The sequence below is a fragment of the Elgaria multicarinata genome, chromosome 3, assembly GCF_023053635.1.
Source record: "Elgaria multicarinata webbii isolate HBS135686 ecotype San Diego chromosome 3, rElgMul1.1.pri, whole genome shotgun sequence".
NCBI lineage: Eukaryota > Metazoa > Chordata > Lepidosauria > Squamata > Anguidae > Elgaria > Elgaria multicarinata.
This window is the reverse complement of record NC_086173.1, coordinates 14,683,857-14,699,674: the sequence shown is the minus strand read 5'-3', so window position 1 is coordinate 14,699,674 and position 15,818 is coordinate 14,683,857. Positions and strand designations below refer to the sequence as shown.

The window sequence follows — 15,818 nt, the reverse complement described above, 5'->3', positions numbered from 1 at the left end:
GTGTGTTTGAGAACCCTCCCCAAGGGGTGTCTCTTCCCCCCACTCTTGCTTTGCCTGTCCTTGGAGCCAGAGCAGCTGTTGAGCCATTTGCTGCTGCTGGGTTGCTCCCACCAGGGGCCAGATGGTGAGGTTCTGGTGTTGCATGTATGCCTATGGCAGAGAAGGTATCAGTTAACAGAGGAGGCTCTCTCTTCTCTCTGCTTTGTTCCTCTCTTCGTCACTGGCGGTTTCTGACACTTCAGACTCCTTTAATACCAATTTGCAACCCTGGGGACTCCTCACCTCTGACCTTTTTCATTGCACACTCTGGTCTCTCTCTCTCTCTCTCTCTCTCTCTATATATATATATATATATGCTCGCCTCCTGCAATCCCTTTTTTGCCTTTCTAATGCAGAATGCGAGGCCTCTTAAGGGATTGTGCCACACTGGTGTGTCGTCGTTGTTTTTCTAATTGGTGCCAATCAAAAAGCCTTGCAATAGCAGTAATGCAATGAAAATTGCAACCTGCCACCCTAGCCAAAGAAGAGAAGACCAGAGACTTGTTGCAGGATTCACCTTTGGTGAGGGGTAGTCTGTTTACTGCACTGGCAGTGCTACCAGAAAGAGCAGTATGGTGCTATTATCTGACCCACGGGGAGTGAGATGGCTGTAAGAGCCAGGAGGAGAGGCAGCCGCAGGAATTGCTTCTCTAGCCTATAGTTCTTAGTATCCAGTTTGTGCCTAGTAATAATGGTGCACCTAGTAATAATGGTGCACTGAGCTCTAGCAGCTGTAATCCTTGCTCCGAGGCTCCTGCTGTTCATGCTGTTAAAGCAGACAAGGGCCTTAAAAGTGATTTAGATAAGCTGCAAACAAGCTTATGAGCTTTCAAACGGGTTGCGATCTGGCTTGATTTTTCTGAGCAATGAGGATACTGCTGAGATTCCAAGTAACCCCCGTGTTGCTTTTGGGAGACCTGGGAGGAGATACTGTGCTTGGCACAATGCATGGTGTGCTATCTCTACTCTGAGAAGTGTGACAGCAGTACAAGGACTGTCTGGTGTTCCCTTCCTGAGCCAAAGGAAGATGCTGGTGCACTTTGCCTAGCTGGGGCCTGGATATGAGCTTGGGAGGCTTGCCTCAAAGTGGAGGCTAGCGTTGGGAGGCCCATAAATTCTTCTCCATTTCAAAATAAAAGCAGAGTTGGAGACAAATTCTTGATTTTAACTAGGGCTGTGCACGCTCTCCCCAAACTGCTTCGGATCCCAATCCGGACCTTCCGGATCAGGCCTGAACTAGTTCAGGTCGATCCGGACCTCCCCTGATCCGTTCCAGAACCGGGTTTAGGAGGTCCAGATCGGCCCGCTCCGCTTCGGATCCAGGGATATGTAACGGAGCGGAGCACACCCCTAATTTTAATCCCCTCTCCTCCATGAACCTCAGCTGCAAATGACAATTTTTCGTGTCTAAGAGGGTTCCCAGTAGGGCTTCTTTTGGCCATGCAAAACTGTCAAAAGACAGCTAGGGCTTGCAACCTTCCATGACCCCTGGCTGCCAGCAAATGCTTCAGTTACTGCTGGTGGCAGGCAAATGCCCACCTCTACAGAGAGGACCTTTGGGACTAGAGAAACATAGATGTTCTGTTTACGCTGCTCTGGAAAAGTTGCAGGCTTTTGACGAGCTGGATTGCACTCTATGTGTGGAAGTCAAGTAGGGGAGTTGCAGTGATGAGGGGCAGAGGCATCCACACGGGTCTGTCCACGAACCCTGGAGACGTCAGTTACTGAATACCTGGATTGGCTCAGCTCTATATCTGCTTGTGAATGTGAGTGTACAGGTGAAGGTTTGGATTAAAGTGGGCGAGATGGAGATGCCCCCCTCACATACACACACATACTATAGGCATTACTTTGAGCCCCCTAAGGGTTTTGGAGAGCAGAGCTGTGAAAAGCATAAGGGTCAAAGGAAGGAAAGGAAAGGAACCTCTTGTGCAAGCACTGAGTCATTACTGACTCTTGGAGGGATGCCAGCTTTCGCTGACGTTTTCTTGCCAGGCCTTATAGCGGGGTGGTTTGCTGTTGCCTTCCCCAGCCGTTATTACCTTTCCCCCAGCGGGGTGGTTTGCCATTGCCTTCCCCAGCCATTATTACCTTTCCCCCAGCTAACTGGGTACTCATTTTACTGACCTCGGGAGGATGTCAGGCTGAGTCGACCCGAGCTGGCTGCCTGAAACCAGCTTCCGCTGGGATTGAACTCAGGCTGTGGGGAGAGTTTCAGCTGCAGAAGCTGCTGCTTTACTGCTCTGCGCCACACGAGGCTCTCTAAGGGTCAAAGCAGGGTGGATTTGATTTAAATCACAATTTAAATCACTGCTCAGAAAGACACAATTTAATCATGTGACTTCCCCCCCCCCTCAAAAAAGTGTACCCTATTCATTGAATTTTTTTGAAAGTTAGCACTTAAGAGGTAAGGGGTTGATTCTGTGTACATAGATTTGCAAAGGAATAATGAGATTGTGATCTCTGCAGACACAAATTCACAGTTTTGACAACTGTAAAGCCAAGCAGCTGTGATAATATCTTCTAGATAGAAAAATTGCCCAATAACCTTACAGAAACCTCTGGAAGAGCTTGACATTGTGAATGGATTAACGGAATCCATTTACCCCCAAATTTAAACATTGCATGAATATACAGCCTCATGCTACATAATTAAAAACTAATCCTTATTTCATGATGAATCACCTTTGGACTATATTGTATCTTAAATAGAAAACTATCTTTAGATAGATTTTTCCTCAACAAGCATTTTATTAAAAATATCCGATTTAAATTTTAAAAATCTGATTATTATTATTTTTAAATCATTGATTTTTATCCACCCTGGGTCAAAGCAAATGATTTAGGGTACCACCTTACGGAATTGTGCCCCCCAGAGGAGAAGGAGGTGGGTTACCTTCAGAGCACCAAAACCCCATTCCTTGCGTTGGAAACCTCGTTCTTCTAGGCTTCTTAGCCCCTCTTCAAACACCTTCACTTGCTGTGCCAGGTTGTGATAACCCACGTACAGCTCCTGCAGCACTTCCTGGTGGCTCTGAGACTGTTGCCTCAATACTGTGTCCTCAGCCTGTCGGAGAACGAGAGCAGAGGTGGTGGGTGGGGTGGGAAGGGGTGTTCAGCTGCTAGCATTGTGGGTCCTTATATGGCAAGACTGCAAGATTTCAATGTCAGATTTGGAGCTAGGCTAAGGAGGAAGCCCCTGTGCTCCTTATCCTATCAAGAGAGCCTGCGTGACGTAGAGGTTAAGTGTGTTGCTCTGGGACTCAGGAGATCTGGATTGTGGTCTGCACTCGGCCGTGGAACTCACTGGGTGACTTTGGGCCAGTCACTGACTCTCAGCCTAGCCCTACCTCACAGGGTTACTGTGAGGATAAAAATGGAGACTTGGAGGAGGAATTTGTGAGGAAAAGGGGGGTACATCAAGAGAAGCCAGTGTGGCATAGTGGCCGGAGTGTCGGACTGGGAGTCGGGAGACCCGGGTTCTAGTCCCCACTCGGCCATGGAAACCCACTGGGTGACTTTGGGCCAGTCACAGACTCTCAGCCTAGCCCTACCTCACAGGGTTACTGTGAGGATAAAAATGGAGACTTGGAGGAGGAATTTGTGAGGAAAAGGGGGGTACATCAAGAGAAGCCAGTGTGGCGTAGTGGCCGGAGTGTTGGACTGGGAGTCGGGAGATCTGGGTTCCAGTCCCCACTCGGCCATGGAAACCCACTGGGTGACTTTGGGCCAGTCACAGATTCTCAGCCCAACCCACCTCACGGAGTGGTTGTTGTGAGGGTAAAAGTGGAGAGGAGGAGGATTATGTACGCTGCCTTGGGTCCCTTGCAGGAAAAAAGGCGGGATATAATTGCAATAATAAATGGATAAATACCCGTATTTCTTCGATTGTAAGATGCCATTGATTGTAAGGCGCACACTAATTTCAGTACCACCAACAGAAAAAAAAAACACCCCTAAGACACACCCGCGATTCTAAGACGCACCCCAGTTTTAGAGATGTTTATATGGGAAAAAAGTGTGTCTTAGAATTGAAGAAATAGGGTATAAATGTAATAATCAATCAATCAAGATGCAGCCGGTTGTGCAGTGGTAACTGTTGAAGTGTAGACCTAAGTGTTTATCAGGGCAGGCCCCCAAGGAGAGTCCAGAAGTGCAGGCAGTTGTGTTGTTCCATATCAACAAACCAGCAAGTCGTTTGTAAAGTGAATGGGTCTCAATTGCCCGTTTAGGACCAAAACACCCCCAAATGCCTTGCATTCCAGTGAGGATAGTTAACAATAATACATAGTTCCTGGGAAAATCCATTCCCCCTCTCCCCCCCACCCCCAGGTATGCTGAGAATTGCAGCTAAACTCAGGGGGAATGGGGTGGGTGGGAGGTGAGGCAGCTGACATCACTGTCTCTGCTAATCACTGGACCCTGTGAGCCCCAGCAGTCCCTCTGCACCCCTGAACACCGTCCAGAAAACAGAAGCCTTGCTGCTGGAGCTCCTCCGTTGCTTCTTAATCTGGAGTGCCATCCCCCACCCCCACCACACCACCCACCTTTATAATTTACAGACCGTTACCTTCAGCCCCTCAATAATTCCTCTGCTTTTGTTCTGGCGCTGCTGGGAACTTTGAGTCTGGTGGTGCAGCGCCCTCAAGCCCTGCTCATAGTGGTCAGTTATGTGCCTGATCTTGTCCAGCTTCTGCGCTGTGCAGTCGTGGAGGTGGTGCAGAGCCTCGCTGAACTGTTGCACCCCGTAGACCAAGATGTTGGCCTCCTCCTGCAGAGCGGCCTGCTGGAGGCTTGTAAGGATAGGGGCAGGCATGGCTACATGGGGTAGGAGGACGCTCAAGAATAGGCGAGGCAGCATTGCGGTGGCTGGGCCAGAGGAAAACAGAGCGACTGGAACTGGGCCTTTTTATAGAGAGCGAGAGAGAGGGTGGGAGGAGTCAGATAGGAACGGGGCAGAGGCGGTGTGGGGCCTGGGAACTCCCCGCTGATCTCTTAATGAGTCAGCAGTATTTTCAGCCTGGGCTGTTATCCCTTAATTATTTGTGGTTGGGGCACAAAGCCTCTAACCTAAGCCAGGAGAGTTTCGCAAAGCTGGCAGGTTCGGAGGCGGCGTAGATTACGACAGGGACAGTCAGATACCTGGAGGTTGACTTTGGGTCCTTTGGGCTCTGGCGCGTCAGATGTCTCCAGGGGGCTGCAGGGCTTATGTGCGTGGTGGTGACAGGAGTGCCCAAATACCGGGCTGTTTGTCCTGGCTGGGCTGACAGGAGCAAGTCTGGAGCAATGTTGCGTAATCTGCTGCCTCTTACAGGGGTGATGCAAATGCCTGCGCTCCAAAGGTCTCTTGCTGTTCATGCCACCAGGCTATGTCTTTTGCAGTTCTCTCCCCACCCGCATGGCAACAATTCCCCCTTTCTCTACGACATTGATCTCCTTCCGCTGCAGGAAAGGAGAAGGCATTCTGACAACACCATCAGTTGTGGGTCTTGTGCACTGTCTCTCTCTCTCTCTCTCTCTTTTCCCCTGTATGCCTGTTAAGGTTTCCCTTCTCTTACAGGAACCTGCTCTACATTTACCCCCAAAGCCTGAACTTCAGCAGCCGTCAGGGTTCGGTGCGGAACATCACAGTGAAGCTACAGTTCATGGCTGGAGAGGACCCTGGGCAAGCCATGCCAGTGAGTGAGGCAAACTCCCTGCTGCGTCCCCCAAGTCTTCTGTGACTTCGTTGGAATTGTGGAGCAAAAGGGAGTCACTGGAAAGCAAGGGGTGCATCTGGGTGTGTGAAAGGGAAACGTGAAAGGGAAACGTGCCATCATCTCACCGATTCCTCTCTGTTTTTCATTTCTCTAATTTCTAATTACGCTGTTCTGGGGGACATATCAGATCCACAATTTCTATTCCTGGGAAGCTTTCTCTTTCTAGTTCAAGCTCCTAATCTTCCCCTTTATGAAGAGGCTACTTAGCTGCAACTGTGGCAAACTTGATAGGTGAGGGACAATGCTTTTATGCTTAGGGTTGGCAACTGGTGATCCCTATGCTGAGTTATTATTTATTGCATTTCTATACCGCCCCATAGCCGAAGCTCTCTGGGCGGTTCACATAAGATAAAACACTTAAAAACGATATACAAAGATTAAAAAACACAAAAACAAGCAAAACACACATACATTTAAAACCACTATAACAACTTTAAAAACGGGGTGCCGAAAAGCAGACCCAGGGTCATTACGTATTGCTAAATGCCTGGGAGAAGAGAAAAGTCTTGACCTGGCGGGGCTCGTCAGAGAGATTGTTCCACAATAGGGGGGCCACCACTGAGAAGGCCCTCTCTCTTGTCCCCACCTTCCGAGCTTCCCTCGGAGTAGGCACTTGGAGAAGGACCTTAGGTGTTGAGCGTAGTGTACAGGTAGGTTCATGTCGGGAGAGGCGTTCCATCAGGTATTGTGGTCCCAAGCTGTGTAAGGCTTTATAGGTTAAAACCAGCACCTTGAATTGGGCTCGGAAATGTACAGGCAGCCAGTGCAAGCGGGCCAGAGTGGGTCTTATATGCTCGAACCTTCTAGTCCCAGTTATTAATCTGGCCGCTGCATTTTGCACAAGCTGCAGCTTCCGAACCGTCTTCAAAGGCAGCCCCACGTAGAGCGCATTGCAGTAATCTAATTTGGAGGTTAGCAGAGCATGGACAACTGAAGCCAGTTTATCCCTGTCCAGATAGGGGTGTAGCTGGGCCACCAACCAGAGTTTGTAAAAGGCACTCCGTGCCACCGAGGTCACCTGAGCCTCAAGTGACAATGATGGATCTGAAAGAACCCCCAAGCTACGAACCTGTACTGCATCAAGGCCTTGTCCCCCTCTTCTTCAATTGCAACCAGGTTATCCCTGTCCAAATAGGTGCGTAGCTGGGCCACCAACCAAAGCTGATAAAAGGGGAGTTTATTTATTTATTTTATTACATTTATATACCGCCCCCACAGCTGAAGCTCTCTGGGCGGTTCACAAAAGCTAAAAACAGTAAACATTAAAAGTATACAAAATTTAAAAACAATCAGAGACATAAAAACAACAGTATAAAAACAGCAGCATCCCTTTAAAACAACAATTCTGGAGTCCAGAATTGAGCCCCACTAACTCTAGTAACCTTCGGGAGGCTGCCTGATAACCTCTTCGGGTAGCGTAGGTTGTTTTTGCCACCATCTCTTTCCGTTTTGCAAGAGGATTGATCTTGCAAGGAGAAGGCAGGGCACTTGGCGAAGGGCTGCCGCTTTGCACAGCATTTGGCCCGAGGATTAGTTCACCAGCCAATCCAACCGCTCACCAAGTTTCTGTGCCCTGTATGACCTAGTCATGGTGCTCCCATGTTCTTGCTGCCACCACGCTACACACTGCCAAATAGGCTGATGAATGGAACATGAAGATTGAACCACTTCAGGTAAGGCAAGTAGAGCATGAATTGAATCTAGTGCAGGATTGATATTTAAAAATGTGGGCTGCCTCCATACTTCTTCTTACCATGGTGGCAGATTACGCGGTGGGCCCCTGCCCTCAGGGCTCCGCTTCAGCTTCCTTCAGTGGTTCACAACATACCTGTGAGGTTGGCAGTTGTTGTGTTTCTGCAGAACTCAGGCTGAGAAGTAACTACTTGCCCATGGCTTCATAACAAATCCCAGCTCAGAGTCCAGTTCTCTATCCATAGGATTACTTATTATTTATTTATTTATTACATTTCTATACCGCCCAATAGCCAGAGCTCTCTGAGCGGTTCACAAAAATTAAAAACATTCAAAGTATAAAACAACAGTATAAAACCATAATATAAAATACAATATAAAAGCTCAACCAGATAAAAACAGCAGCAACGCAAAATTACAAATTTAAAACACCAAGTTAAAATTTATTTATAGTCTGTTAAAATGCTGGGAGAATAAAAAGGTCTTCACCTGGCATCTAAAAGCATATAATGTAGGTGCCAAGCGAACCTCCTTAGGGAGCTCGTTCCACAACCGGGGTGCCACAGCAGAGAAGGCCCTCCTCCTGGTAGCCACCTGCCTCACTTCTTTTGGCAAGGGCTCGTGGAGAAGGACCCCTGAGGATGACCTTAGGGTCCGGGCAGGTACATATGGGAGGAGGCGTTCCTTCAGATAGCCTGGCCCCAAGCCGTTTAGGGCTTTAAATGTTAATACCAGCACTTTGAATCGGGCCCGGACCTGGACTGGCAGCCAATGAAGCTGGAAAAGGACTGGCGTGATGTGGTCTCGTCGGCCAGTCCCTGTTAGTAGCCGTGCTGCCCTGTTTTGTACCAGTTGAAGTTTCCGGACCGTTTTCAAAGGCAGCCCCATGTATAATGCATTGCAGTAATCCAAACGAGAGGTTATCAGAGCATGGATAACTGTAGCTAGGCTATTTCTGTCCAGATAAGGGCACAGTTGGTATATCAGCCTAAGCTGATAAAAGGTGCTCTTTGCCACTGAGTTCACCTGTGCCTCCAATGGCAGATCTGGATCCAAGAGCACCCCCAAACTATGGACCCGATCCTTTAGGGAGAGTGCAACCCCGTCCATGACTGGGTAAACATCACCTCACCGGACAGATGAACCACCCGCTAACAATACCTCCGTCTTGTCTGGATTGAGTCTCAGTTTGTTAGCCCTCATCCAGTCCATTACCGTGCCCAGGCACTGGTTGAGAACAGCCACTGCCTGTTATATAAGCTATCAATATAATTTCCAAAAGAATTTGTTCGTATTTCTCAGAGGGGGGGAATTTCAGTTTGCTTGACTTGCTTGTGTTTGAGAGAAAGCGGGGGCTGGGAGGGAGTGTTATAACAATATCTGAACGGTTGCCCTAAAAGAGAATAGTTGTGTTGTTTGCTGCCAGTGCACGGTGTTGGAATAGATTATCCTTTTGGTTACCTCTGAATTGATGATCTACAGAAAACAAAATTTCATCTTAGCTAGGGGTGGGAAAGGGAAGGTCACGGATCAGAAGAAGAGCTTCCCCCCCCCCCCCATATCCTAAGAAGACCGTGCCAATGTGGAAAACATTGAGAAATTCCTGGTGTTTTTTGTAGGCAAACAATGATGATTATGTAGCCTTTCCAGGTGCCTCTCAGCCTCTCCCTGTGGCCAGCTGGACTTCATTCTCCCGGTCTCTGACCAATGCTATTTCTGGCTTTCCTAATGCCCCAGGTTATCTTCGGAAAATCAAGTTGCAGTGAATTTGCAAAGGAGGCCTACACAACTGTTGTGTACCATAACAAGTGAGTCTTGTCATCGCTGAGGGTGGTGGGACAAGGTGGTTGCTGCAAATGGCGGTGCAGCTGTTTCGTTGACCAGGAGAATGGTTCTCTGGAACCAGGCCTGCCTTCCCAATGCTCACTTGCTCAGAAAAATGGACTGTGATCACTCTTGCAGTTTCCTTACTGCAGGGGTCGGCAGCTTGCAGGTCGCATGTGATCCTTGGTTGCTTGGTTGCCCTACCCCGCGCCACCCAATCCCTACCCCACATGTGCTGCTGTAGCTGCAGCCAGCCATTCTTCGGGGCGGGTATGCAGAGATGGCAGTCCTCACTTGCCTGTTTCCCAGCAGTGATCCTGAACAAGATTGGTGGGGTTAGGGTGTGTAAGGGCTTTAATCTCGACCCTGATTGCTTGGGGATGAGTTTGAAGTTAAGGCCCCTTTCTCCCTCCTATCAGTCCTGTATGTGTTGACCTGTAAGAAAACTAAAAATTCTGTGTTCTGCAACAGTCAATTACCTGTGGGAGGCTGGGTCTTGCCTAGCCACAGCTGTGTCCTGGCACAGTACAGTGGCATCCTTCCCTTATCCACAGGTCCCCTGAGTTCTATGAGGAGTTCAAGCTGAAGATCCCAGCCAACCTGACGGATAACCACCACCTGCTGTTTACCTTTTACCATATCAGCTGTCAACAGAAGCAAAATACACCTCTGGAGACTCCCGTTGGCTACACAGTGAGCGCACACAGGATTTGTGGAGTTCCACAGCTCAGAAGCTGAGCGCATGCACCTTTACATGCAAAAAGGCCCTGTTTGATAGCCCAGTATCTCCTGTGACATTCGATCTCTGGTAATATAAACTGGGAAAGACCCCTTCCTCAAGACCTTGGAGAGCAATGCCACTTGGTTTGGATGAATCCATAGTCTGACACTGTGACCTGGTTCACACAATCGTGATAGGTTGTGGTATGTGCTGGTGGCCATTTTGAATATTGAAGCTGGGGTGGGCTGTCGCCATGGCTTATCTTGATATCCAAACCCTGCAAGGGTGGGTTGTTGCCATGGTTAACGAACCACCCACAACCCATGAGCTATTTTAGGGTTGTGGGTGGTTCACAAACCACGCCTACAACCCACCTTTGCCAGGTTTGGATAACATAGAATCATAGAATAGCAGAGTTGGAAGGGGCCTACAAGGCCATCGAGTCCAACCCCCTGCTCAATGCAGGAATCCACCCTAAAACATCCCTGACAGATGGTTGTCCAGCTGCCTCTTGAAGGCCTCTAGTGTGGGAGAGCATACAACCTCCCTAAGTAACTGATTCCATTGTCGTACTGCTCTAACAGTCAGGAAGTTTTTCCTGATGTCCAGCTGGAATCTGGCTTCCTCTAACTTGAGCCCCTTATACATGATAAGTTACGGTGACTGGCTGCCACAGCTTGAATATTTGAAATGGCCACCAGGCATTAAATAAGCCACAGTGGGCTGCGGCAATCATGTGAACTGGCCCCGTGTATGTCAGGGATGGGAAACTTATGGTCCTTTCGATGCAGGGCTCCAGTGCCCATCAGCCCCAGCCAGCATGACAAACGGTAAGGGATTGAGAGAATTGGAGTCCAACAACATCTGGACCACCATGGGTTTCTCACCACTGGTATAAAATCATATGTTCGGTTTGCCTGTGGTGTCCTCTTACTTAGGATCCCCTTTCAGCTCTTGTGAAGGATTCCTAGTCCTTAATCACTTTCGCTCTATGTGGCTTTACTATTGTCAACACCAGAGACCAAGACTATTGAAGATAGAAAAGCAGGTTAATAACAACGAGCCTCTTTTGCGGGCAGTAGGTGATGTCTCTCTCCCTTGCCCACTAAAACTCCGGGGCGGGGGGGGGGGGGCGTGTTGCTGCGAGGGTGCCACGCGGAGACACACCGCCCTGCTCTGTTCCTCATTCTGGTCTTTTCCTCTCGCTGTAGTGGATCCCCCTCATGCAACACGGGCGGCTGAGGACCGGCCAATTTTGCCTGCCTGTATCTGTTGACAAGCCTCCACCCAGCTACTCGGTGCTCACCCCTGATGTAAGTAGCAGCTGGTGTTTCGCAGCCAGCAATCATACTTGCGGCTCCCTGGACTCTTTCCTTTAAAGAAAGTAGTTTTCTCACAATGGATTTTGCAAGATGGGGGGTCTCTGTGGCCAGATGGGGATTAATACCCCCCACTTGGTGCCAGGCATGGAGGTGGTCTGTAAGGACTGGGTGAGGAACCTCAAGCCTGGGGACCAAATCCAGCGTTCCTGAGGTCTCAGCCCGGCCCGCTGGGTTCCCCCACATGGCCACAGCCCCTTTCCCTAGGCTGCCAATGGTTGGGTGGTTTCCTGGCTTTTCTGCGGGTTTTTCCCCATTCTAAAAGGTTTGAAATGCCTCTCCAAAAGCTTAGCTACTGGCCATAAGAGCTTTAAAGGTATTTTTGGTTTTGCCCCCTTTGAGGTGCAATGAAATTCGGTCCTCAGGCTGAAACTTTCCCCCCCATCCATAGAGACTGCCTTTATATCTCTGCTGACTATTATTATTATTATTATTATCATCATCATCATCATCATCATCATCATCATCACATTTATATACCGCACCATAGTCAAAGCTCTCTGGGCAGTTTACAAAAGTTAAAAACAGTGAACATTAAAAGCAAATATACAAAATTTAAAACCACAAAAAGCATAAAATACAAACAAAAGCAGACAATATCCGTTTAAAACAACTATTCTGGGGTCAGTTTAAAAACTCAGCATATGCTGTTAAATGCCTGGGAGAAGAGAAAAGTTGTGACCTGGCGCCGAAAAGATAACAATGTTGGCGCCAGGCGAGCCTCGTCGGGGAGATTATTCCATAATTGAGGGGTCACCACTGAAAAGGCCCTCTCCCTGGTTGCCATTCTCTGAGCTTCCCTCGGGGTAGGCACCCGGAGGAGGACCTTAGATGTTGAGCGTAGTGTACGGGTAGGTTCATGTGTACGGGAGAGGCGTTCTGTCAGGTATTGTGGTCCCAAGCCATATGGAGGCCGACAGCTATTTTTGTTCAGAGTCACTCTAGTGGGACGTTGTATGCACGGTTCATTAATTAATCAATTAATTAATCTGCCCAATAACAAACATTCTCTGGAAAATTACAAAGAATGAAAATATGAAAATACAAACGTTGAAAAGAATACAATGCAATACAAACTGCACAGGCATAAAAGCTTTAAAAATCTAGAACTGATAGTAACTAATAGTAACCATTTCTCCCCGTTACTTCTGTGCAGGTGCAGCTGCCTGGCATGAAATGGGTGGATAATCACAAGGGTGTCTTCAATGTGGAGGTGTTGGCAGTCTCTTCTGTCCACACTCAGGTAGGAGGAGGAGGACATGGTGGTCGAGGGGGTACAACTTCCACATTGCAAGGACAGAGCATTTTTTTATATCTTGGCTCTACTCTATGGCCTTTGGCCCCACCCCTTTTTGCCTTCAGCTCTGCCCACCACTGAAATGCAGCCCCTGAGAGCTTCTCTGAAATCAAATTTGGCTCTTGGGCTGAAAGAGGTTCTGCACGGCTGCCTTAAGAAATGTTTAGAAACCTGGGTTAGACCCTGGATTGCTCATCCTTTGTCCTTTGTCCTGGTAGGACCCATTCCTGGACAAGTTCTTCACTTTGATCCATGTGCTGGAAGAATACACCTTTCCCTTTCGATTAAAGGATGTGATCCTAACGGAGAACAACATGGAGTCTGAGCTGAAATCGAGTGTGGGCAACCTACGGGTGGCTAGCGTAGAGCCCCTGGTTGCCTTCAGTCACCAGGTCCTCAACAAGCTCATCCAACTCATTGTGTACCCACCTGTCATTGCCGGGCAGATTGGTGAGTGTTGCAGTCATCATTCTATACCATTCTTAATGCCATGGCTACTATTACTTCTGCTTCCACTCTTTCATTGGGCATCTGGGCTATATTTCACAAAGTGTCTTCAAAACCTGAAACCCCAGCGTTCTCAGTTTGCAAAGAAGAATGATGTGAAGCATCTGAGTTCTCCGTGATTCTATACCTCTCTCTTTAGGGATAGGGTAAGAGTGCGAGAATGTGGTGCGTGATGGAATCCTGGGTTCTACTCGTAACCCTAGGAATGGAAGTGGAAGGGTATGTATGTGAAGTAGGTCAACGTCCAAGTGGGGGAAGAGCCAGAAAAGACCCTTGTCTTCTGCATCTGATTTTGGATCGAAGCCCACAGGCAACTATATCTTGTTAAATGATATGTATTTCTTCAGAACAGCAATACTGTATTTCTTCGATTGTAAGACGCACACTAATTTCAGTACCACCAACAGAAAAAAACCCTTAAGACACACCCGCGATTCTAAGACGCGCCCCGTTTTTAGAGATGTTTATATGGGGGAGGGGGAAGTGCATCTTAGAATTGAAGAAATACGGTACAAACAAAACAAGGCATAAATAATATGAATCTCATTGGTGGTCCATTTTTATATCTGAATTCCGAAATAAAAGAAAAGAAGAGTGATTTTGAACAAAAAATGGCTTCTAGATATAAACTGAAGGAGAGCTAAAACATGTGAAATGTTAAAATATCCCAAATGTTTCTTTACCATTAATCTCATGACAATTAGGGCTGTGTAAGCCTCGGGCCTCGGATTTGGAAATCCAAGTCACGGAGGCCATTTTATGGCAGATCCGCCATTTTCTTGCACAGCCCTAGGCCTCCATGAGCAAGTTACAGCCTACAACCCCCAGCATGCAGTGCCTGGGAGGGCTGCACTTGCGGGGGTCCAGGACATGGGAAAGGAAATGGGTTAGCTTCAAAAAGGTTGCTAGAACCCCAAAGCACAGCAAGAAACTAGAACAGATCAAGAAATCAAAAATTGTTACTCAACCAGAGTCCAGCCATTATTATTTTTTAATTGGCAGGCTTTTCCCCTCCAGTACTCTGCCCTACACGGAGAACTTGGGAGAAGGGCCTGGTCTCTCTCTATGCTGGGATTTGCTTTTGCAAAAGCCCCACAAAAAAGTGAGAGCTCCCCAAGTCCTCTGGCAAGAGCATGAGACTTGTGGGAGCGGAAAGCTTTTTTTCCTTAATATCATACTGTGCGTTGGAGAAGGAAAGAAATTTCAAGTATCCTTTCCGCTACCTTACGCTTCCCAAGCACCTAGTGAGAAATGCCTCTGTTGACTTGTCCCTTTGAGCTAGAGAAGGGCAAATCTCTAAAGCTTGATGTTCCTTGTAGTTCTCATTCCCCCCCCCCCTTTTAGAATCATAGAATCATAGAATAGCAGAGTTGGAAGGGGCCTACAAGGCCATCAAGTCCAACCCCCTGCTCAATGCAGGAATCCACCCTAAAGCATCCCTGAAAGATGGTTGTCCAGCTGCCTCTTGAATGCTTCTAATGTGGGAGAGCCCACAACCTCCCTAGGGAACTGATTCCATTGTCGTACTGCTCTAACAGGAAGTTTTTCCTGATGTCCAGCTGGAATCTGGCTTCCTGTAAATTGAGCCCATTATTCTGTGTCCTGCCCTCTGGGAGGATCGAGAAGAGATCCTGGCCCTCCTCTGTGTGACAACCTTCTAAGTATTTAAAGAGTGCTATCATGTCTCCCCTCAATCTTCTCTTCTCCAGGCTAAACATGCCCAGTTCCTTCAGTCTTTCTTCATAGGGCTTTGTTTCCAGACCCCTGATCATCCTGGTTTAAGTTCTTTCCGTTCCATTTCTGCATCAGACTGCAATTTTTTAAAGTCCACACAAAAATGTGCACATATTTTGGGTGTTTTAAAATTTCCCCCCCTTTTTTGTGCACACCTTTGCAAGAATGCACTTTTTTCATGCAATTTCTAAAAGGATAAAACAGGTTTTATGCACGTTTCCCCAAATATATGAATTTAGGAGGAAATGTGTGCATTTTAAAGCACATTTCTGAAATGTATACATTTCTGTGCAGTTTTGTTTGGAAATGGCAAACTCTTTTTCCGGTTTTTGATGGCGAACTGATTTTCCGGTTTTTGTTTAGATTCAGGAAGTTTGGTTTTGGTAAGCTCAGGATTTGGTTGTCTCACCCATCCCTAATGTTGCAAGTGGGAAGCAACAAGAGGAATCCTTGCTGTGTCTTTTTTTTTCTCCAAAGAGCTCCACAAAGTGATAGAAAAGACCCAAGTCCAATTGACACCTACACTCTTCTGTGTCCAATTCTAGTTACAGTCACATCTGTCTATGGAAGGAAACTTATTGTCATATGGTCTTTTAGCAAAAGCCTATTCAAAACATTTTGGGCACACAAATACAACTTTCTCCCTAGGTTGAACTTGGGGAAACCTCTTCTGGTTTTCAGTTTTCAGCACTTCTCAAACCAGAATGCAATTATTGTTTGGTTTTGGTACTTCTCTGAATTCTCCAATGAAAAATCAAGGACTTCTGTGTACAAAAAGGCAGACATTAAGGGGAAATGCTTGCCAAAAAAGCTGTATGTTAGAGAAAAGCCCCTGCCAAAGGAAGTGAGGCAGGGGGCTATTAGGA

General features: G+C 47.6%; 1 protein-coding gene across 1 annotated transcript in view; it reads left to right on the top strand.

The window, feature by feature from the left end:
• LOC134394156 (dedicator of cytokinesis protein 7-like) overlaps positions 1-15,818 on the top strand; it is a 169,718-nt gene that overhangs the window by 71,750 nt on the left and 82,150 nt on the right. Inside the window, exons 15-20 of the mRNA XM_063119359.1 lie at positions 5,600-5,717; positions 9,228-9,298; positions 9,869-10,007; positions 11,247-11,348; positions 12,571-12,657; positions 12,930-13,161. Coding sequence (XP_062975429.1) covers positions 5,600-5,717; positions 9,228-9,298; positions 9,869-10,007; positions 11,247-11,348; positions 12,571-12,657; positions 12,930-13,161 — 749 coding nt within the window. The remainder of the gene's footprint in view (positions 1-5,599; positions 5,718-9,227; positions 9,299-9,868; positions 10,008-11,246; positions 11,349-12,570; positions 12,658-12,929; positions 13,162-15,818) is intronic.